This window comes from Corylus avellana, chromosome ca6 (assembly GCF_901000735.1).
Source record: "Corylus avellana chromosome ca6, CavTom2PMs-1.0".
Classification (NCBI taxonomy): Eukaryota; Viridiplantae; Streptophyta; class Magnoliopsida; order Fagales; family Betulaceae; genus Corylus; species Corylus avellana.
Window position 1 is genome coordinate 10,641,669 of NC_081546.1, and position 7,270 is coordinate 10,648,938.

Here is a 7,270-nt window from a genome sequence, read left to right on the forward strand (position 1 = left end):
TTTATATTTTTCCCTATTTTTTTCTTTACACTCTTACGTACTCTTAAAGCTGAGCATGCTTAAGCCATGTTGACTCCTGTATGTTTTACATGACACGTGCGTTATGACACAGTCAATTAAACTTTTTAAATGACACAGTTATCCCTTTCTAAATATAACAGACCCTGCGCTTACATTTTCAAAAGTGCAATCAAAATGGTGCATTTTAAGAAGATTATTGCTACACATACTTATATTTTTTTACATTAATTTTTTCAAACATATTGGATGATTTTAAAACCACCATTAAATTTTAGATAATTAGATTTTAATCCAATTATGATTTTAAAAATTATCTATGGATGTGAAGTAGTGGGTGTAAGGAAGTGGGAGTATGTAGCATTACTTTTACAACACACAGTTTAAAAAGTCAATCCATGATTTTAACAAATGCTTAGTTACATTTTTAAAAATTGTATTTTTATTAACTGCATTTTAATTTTTTTTTTTTAATTTTTTTTCAAATTGTATGATTTGAAGCCGCTAAACTAAATAACACTTAATTTAGTAGAAAAGACAAACATGCTATTCAAGGAAGAAAAAACGATTATTTAGAATTAAATGAGATAGATAATGTAACATAGTTTGACATTTACTAATGCTTATTTAATTAAGATTGCTAAATATAAAAATTATTTTTAGAGATTTTAAAATACATTAAAAAATTTTAACAATACTTAATTTGCATGATTTGAAATTTTCATGTGTATTATAATTCAATATCAACTTGATTATGGACTTGTTTTTTCTTAATAATTAAATTCATAAGCAACTAAAGTTTAATTCGTGTAAGAACAAGGAGAAAATTAATATTGAATAAAAGTAAAAAAATTTCAGTTTTCACTTTTCCCCCAGAAGCAGATAGTTATATATGCTTAATAAATAAAAAAATTTGAAGTATGTTTCTCAGAGAGCATACGAATGAGTGATTTTATTCCATAATTTAGAGGTTAATTATTTCTTTTTTTTTTTTTTAATGAATTGTGTTTATCAATATTATTGATGGATCATTGACAAAGCAATTGCTCTGTCAATACAATGTCTCTAATACAAGGAGGTTCCTCTTCCAACCATACAATATCATTGGCTTGTGTAAGAGCCAATTTAGCTAGTCTATGAGCCACCTTATTCGCCTCACGATGTACGTGCTCTACATTCCACATAGGAATAGCATTAAGCCCAATCCTGACATCCTCAATCAACTGGCCTAACAGACTAAGATTTTGGCCTTCGTCTTTAATGGCTTCGATAATTTGCTTTGCATCTCCTTCTAGAATTAGTTGCTGTACTCCTTGTTCATGACCAGATATGCCGCCAAAATAGGCTGCTAATGCCTCCGCAGCTGCTGAGTCCCACGTTCCCAACCGCACAATGCTTTTAGCCACTACGACTCTACCTTCATGGTCACGCATGACTAGCCCAAAGCCCATTTTGCCTTCTTTCTTGTTGAGAGCTGCATCAACATTCACTTTCATCCATCCTCTAGTTGGTTTACCCCACCTGGGAGGTTGCTCCCGTCTCTCCAGAATTTTTTTGTGTTCCACGGCATTCGCTTTCTCGTAGTCCTGCACTGCTATTTCCGCATCATGAGAGATCTGGTTCGGGTGAGAGAAGGTTTTATCATAAATCCAACCGTTTCTTCTCAACCAGATCCTTCTTGATATTTTTGAGAAAAGTCGAAAGAGCTTATCGCCCCCCATCTCAAAGACACCTTCGGCCACCTAGAGGAAATTTGGTCCTCTAAGGGAGCATTTTTGGAAGAACATCCGGCTCACTCCCCAAACGTCTCTTGCGGCAGTGCAATCCCAAAGAACATGCAGCGTAGACTCAACCTCCAAATTACAGATAGGACACAAAGGATCCTCAATCACCTTTTTCCTCATTAGATTCTCCCTTGTTGGGAGTATGTTCCTGCAGGATCTCCACATAAAACTTTTCACCACATTTGGAGAGTGCATCTCCCATATTCCTTTCCATAAGACATTGTTCCCTCTCTGGCTAGAGCTTTCTGGTTGGTTCCCATTTTCTTGTTGCTTCATCATATGGTATGCACTTCTTACCGTGAACACTCCATTCTTGGTTCCTCGCCACACCAACTTATCCGGTTGGTTCGTGAAACTAATTAGAACGGAATAAATTGCTTCTCGATCCGCCTCATTAAAAATTCTCTCGATAAGTGTTATATTCCACCCCTTTCGATCTTGGTCAATCAATTCCTCCACCTTTGATTCAGCATTAAGTATCCTTGGAGGAGATTGAGCCATATAAGTGGATGGGTTATTGAGCCATTTGTCTCCTCATATTTTGACCTGGGATCCAGACCCAATACGCCAAAACAACCCATCATTGACAACCTTGCAAGCTCCTTGGATACTCCTCCAAGCAAATGAAGGTTTAGTCCCCAATTGTGCCTCCAAAATTGAACAATTTGGATAGTATTTCGCTTTAAGAATTCTTGCTGTTAAGCTATCCGGTAAGACCCAAAGGCGCCAACATTGTTTGGCCAAGAGAGCTTGATTGAAGACGCAAAGGTCTCGAAATCCCATACCGCCCTGTGTCTTTGACATCCCCAATTTCTCCCAACTCATCCAATGAATATGATTGTCATTGGAGCGATGGCCCCACCAAAAATTTTGCATCAAAAAAATTTAAATCATGACACAAAGTTTTTGGTAGGAGAAATACGCTCATACTATAGGTTGGGATTGCTTGAATAACCGCCTTGAGCAAGATCTCTTTTCCAGCTTGGGATAAAAAATTCAGCTTCCAATCTTGCAGCCTCTTCCACACCTGTGCCTTAATGCCTTGGAATTCGGCCATTTTTGCCCTCCCTACAAGAGCTGGAAGCCCCAAGTACGTGTCAAATCTCTGTGACTCAAGGATGCCTATCACCTCTAAAATTTTCTGCTTCACCCGGGGCTCAGTGTTCCTACTAAAAAAGAGAGCAGTTTTGTCTCTATTTAGTCTTTGGCCAGAAGCCCCTTCATAAATACTTAGAACTTCCGAAATCCGATGCCAATGTCTCAAATCAGCTCTGCAAAACAATAAGGAGTCATCTGCAAAGAATAGGTGGTTAATTCTAGGTCCTCTACGAGAAGTAGGGACTCCTTCAATGTACCTACCCTCTTAGACCCGCCTTTTTAAGGAGAGAGCTTAAAGCTTCCGCACATAGTAAAACAGGTACGGGGAAATAGGGTCACCTTGTCGTATTCCCCGAGAGGGAAAAATGTGATCAGCTGGGATCCCATTCACCAAAATGGAATAATTGGCTGTACGAACACATGCCATGATCAGATTAATCCATCTCTCTGTAAAGCCCATTCGCCGCATAATAGCCTCCAAAAAATTCCATTCTACTTGGTCGTACGCCTTGCTCATATCCAATTTTATGGCCATGTACCCCTTCTTACCCCACATCCGGGTATGCATCGAGTGCAACGTCTCATACGCTGCTAGTATGTTATCCGAAATCAATCTCCCCGGTACAAACGCACTTTGATTCATAGAAATCAAACTTGGCAAGACCACCTTCATTCTATTAGCAATAACTTTGGAAATAATCTTGTAAAAAACATTACATAGACTTATTGGCCTAAACTCCGTCACCCTAGATGGGTTTGTCGTTTTAGGAATAAGCGCTATATAGGTAAAATTAAGCTCCTTATCTACTATGCCAGAGTTCAAAATAGAAAGAACAGATTGACATACCTCCTCGCCCACTACCTCCCAGTTATCTTGGTAAAAATTCGCAGAGAAACCATCAGGTCCGGGTGCCTTATGAGGTGACATTTGATTCACAGCAGCCACAACCTCGTCTCTAGAAAACTCCTTCATCAGAGCTTCATTCATGTCATGAGTCATGCGGCATTCCAACTCAGCCAAACAATTATCAAAATTGGAAGGGGCTGTAGACGTGAATAAGGACTGGTAATAACTGATAAACGCCCTCTCCACATCCTCCTAATATTGCTCTTGAAACATCCGCAACAAGAGGGGAACCTCTTGGGAAGACGTACAAGTCATTAAAAAAGACCACAACAACAAAAGAAGAATTTCCATGAGAAACTACATGCATGCAAGAGTATCTGCATAAACACACATAAAAGAAATGAGACAACGTTCGAAGCCAAAGCCATCAGTTTTGTATATTCATGCAACCATGGTATACTCTAAGCAATATTGTCCTAGAAAAAACTTCATGTAAGGGATTTCATCAAAAACAGTAGCTATACCACCATTTGCACTTCCATTGGACAAAAGTTCATTACATTGATCTGTAGAATTATATTGTCGAAGCCTACTTGTTTGAAAGTTCATTTCTTTTAGGATTCCTAAAACAAAAGAACCTTCTTGGTATCCGACATACTCCTGATTCTTTAGAAGCTGGTGGACATTAGTAACATTTGGTTGCAATTGTTGTACTGTTAAGAGTGACGTCAAACTTGCAGTATAGCTTTGAGTGAGCATGAGCACCACAAAAGCCCATACAATCACCACAAACCCAGCGCTATTGCTTAACACTAGCTCCTCTGTAAATTAAACTCAAATGGGTTTTAGGAAAGAACATAATTGCATAATCCAAGTATACTTGTCAAGCCATGAACAGAACAATATGAGATAGGCACATAAGAAAGGCCCACAACTATAAAGCTTCGGCCTCACTAGACAATCAACACTTAATCAAGCGAAATAATTCAACAACAAAAAATATCTATATTAATCCATTACAACAATATATCAACTTTAATTCATGAGGTCAGTAGGGGGCTTCGCTTTTCATGTGCTAACTTTTGTCATGTTAGGTTTAGATATGAATGTCGCATGTGGCATCTTTTGAATTTTGTAAAACAATGTTAGGATAAGTTAGATAATGACATTAAGTTTCATATAGGAAAAGTAGTAATGCTACATGGAATATGTGAGCATTCCATTTGTTAACTTATTTAAAAGTTGGAGCATTATAATATGTGTGAAAAACATAATTTAAGAAAAATCATACGATGCTGGACATTAATGGTGTCGTGTGTATGTATGGATGGGTGTTAAGAGGTGTGTGTGTGTGTGTTGTGTGAGCGTTTGTGTTGTGTGTATCATAGAGAAGAGAAAGTGAGTGTATTGTGTGTCAACTGTGAGTGTTGTGTTTAGCATTACTCAAGAAAGAAAGGGTCTTATATTACAACTTAAGAGAGAAAAAAATGTGTGCTTGCAATTAAGAAGTTTTTTTGGGTTTTTCATGATACACTTGTATTATCCTTCTGTATTTTGTTCCATAATAACCCACCTAAATTAACAGGCAAATAACTAGATATTTTACCCACAGGTGCACGAGGTCAACATAGTAGTATAGTGTGCAAATACAGGGTCATTCTCACGAGGACTGCTGAATCTTGTCTTAAAATCAATTCTCAAAGTAAAATCAAACAAGAGATTGGTTTTAAATTGATAATGATAAAAAGATAGGGCTTTGATATCCATCATTAATTAAATTTAGCTAATATATCAATATGCCAATGTTTTGATCATGTTATGAATATCTAATGTTTGTCAACCTAAGGGCATTAGTGTCTACTCCTTAAGCTATTGATTTCCCTAAGCAATGAATTAGGCATGGGTGTCTACTCTAATTCTTTTCTTTCTTAAAGTATTTAGCATGGGTGTCTACTAAGTTGTTCTTTACGAAAGCATAAAATTGTGAAAATCGACAAACACATAAGGCCTAAGGCATGAGTGTCTACTCTCGGTTCCCCATGTTGATTAACCCAAGAACCCAGTGTGGATATCTTTTGTTACTTATGTTAAACCCAGGACTCGGTCATCCAAATTGATTTAACTAACTAGTCCATACCACATGCACATGTTGATCAGGCACACACATATAAGGAATTCATGAAGCTAGGTATTAATCAAGTGAGACATCATAACAAGATCATCACAAAGGCGCCAATATTGAATATTAACAAAACATAACTAGGACTTCAATCTAGCCCTACTAAATAAATTAGTTACACATAAAGTTGATGTTAAATATCTACATAAAATAAAAGAAAAGAAAGGAAAAGAATAAACCCGAAACTTGAACTTAAAGAGCTCCAATTCTGCTCCTTACAAAGCATACCTATTCTAGAGGCTTAAGGGTCTATTTATAGGCTTTAGAAGTCCTTGACAAACTAGTAAACCTAGGAATTTCGTAGGGTTTCAAAACCTATTACAATTGGGAGTTGGAAAACCCTAATATGGAAAGAATGACACTCTGGCCGCAGCTTTGATGTGTCTCTTGCGCACTGGTGCAATTGATCGTAGCCCGTGTGCGCTCGATCGCAGGTCTGCGATCGAGCCTCTTCTGTTGTGCGCTCAATCGCTTGTGGCTTGCTTCGTGCTGTGTCTTCTCTAGTACTGCGCTCAGTCGCAGGGAACCTGTTATCGATCGCAGTGTCAGGGGCTCCCATTTTTCCATCTTCTCTCTTTGAGCCCAAATCTTTCAAATTTACTTCATTTTCTTCCAAAAGCCTACAAAAGTATGGAAAATACAAAAAGGAATTAAAATGACCTAATTAGCTAAAACCAAAGGATTAAAACATGTAACTTAAGGGTTGAAAATATGAATATTTTAGCACTTAACACACCCCCAAACTTACATATTGCTAGTCCCTTAGAAATACAAAACTAAAAACAAAAATGAAAATCAGAGAACAAAAAGATAAATCCATCTTTGGTGGGATGTACGATTGCATTTAGCGTATGCAACAAGCCTTTTAAACCTCTAGGAATTCCCTAGAGACGAGTGAAGTCTCCTGAGGGTTTTCCAGAAATGTTACCCACAAACATCATGCACAGTTCATGTTACCCCAGAGATTAAAGTATCACTTCAAGATTATGATTTTCATTCATAAGCAAGCTTAAAAAGATGAACTCCATCTTCACAGTGAATTGGAACCTCAAAGTGCAATTACTTACAAAGGACATACTAAATCATCACAAGTTTGAAATTTGTGTATAGTGAATTAGCACAAAATTATGAGACTTCCAAATCTTTCCAACATGTAATGTCTTCATCTCTCAAAATTCATTGAAATCCCTATTATAATGAACAACCATGGTAAATTTCTTTTTCTCGCTCTCTCTTTTTTTTTTTTTTTGGTCAGGTTGTGCAATGCTTGGTTCCTTTAAGCTTTCTAATTGACCCTTGTAGCGAGTGTTAAGTCAATGACTCCCAAACCAGATGGTTTTAGGG

At 37.2% G+C, this 7,270-nt stretch overlaps 1 protein-coding gene across 1 annotated transcript; it reads right to left on the reverse strand.

Moving 5' to 3' along the window:
• Positions 1–1,046: 1,046 nt before the first annotated feature.
• On the reverse strand, positions 1,047–1,739 carry LOC132185163 (uncharacterized). Its single transcript, XM_059598973.1, has one exon. The coding sequence runs from the start codon at positions 1,737–1,739 to the stop codon at positions 1,047–1,049; it is 693 nt and encodes a 230-aa protein (XP_059454956.1).
• Positions 1,740–7,270: the final 5,531 nt, after the last annotated feature.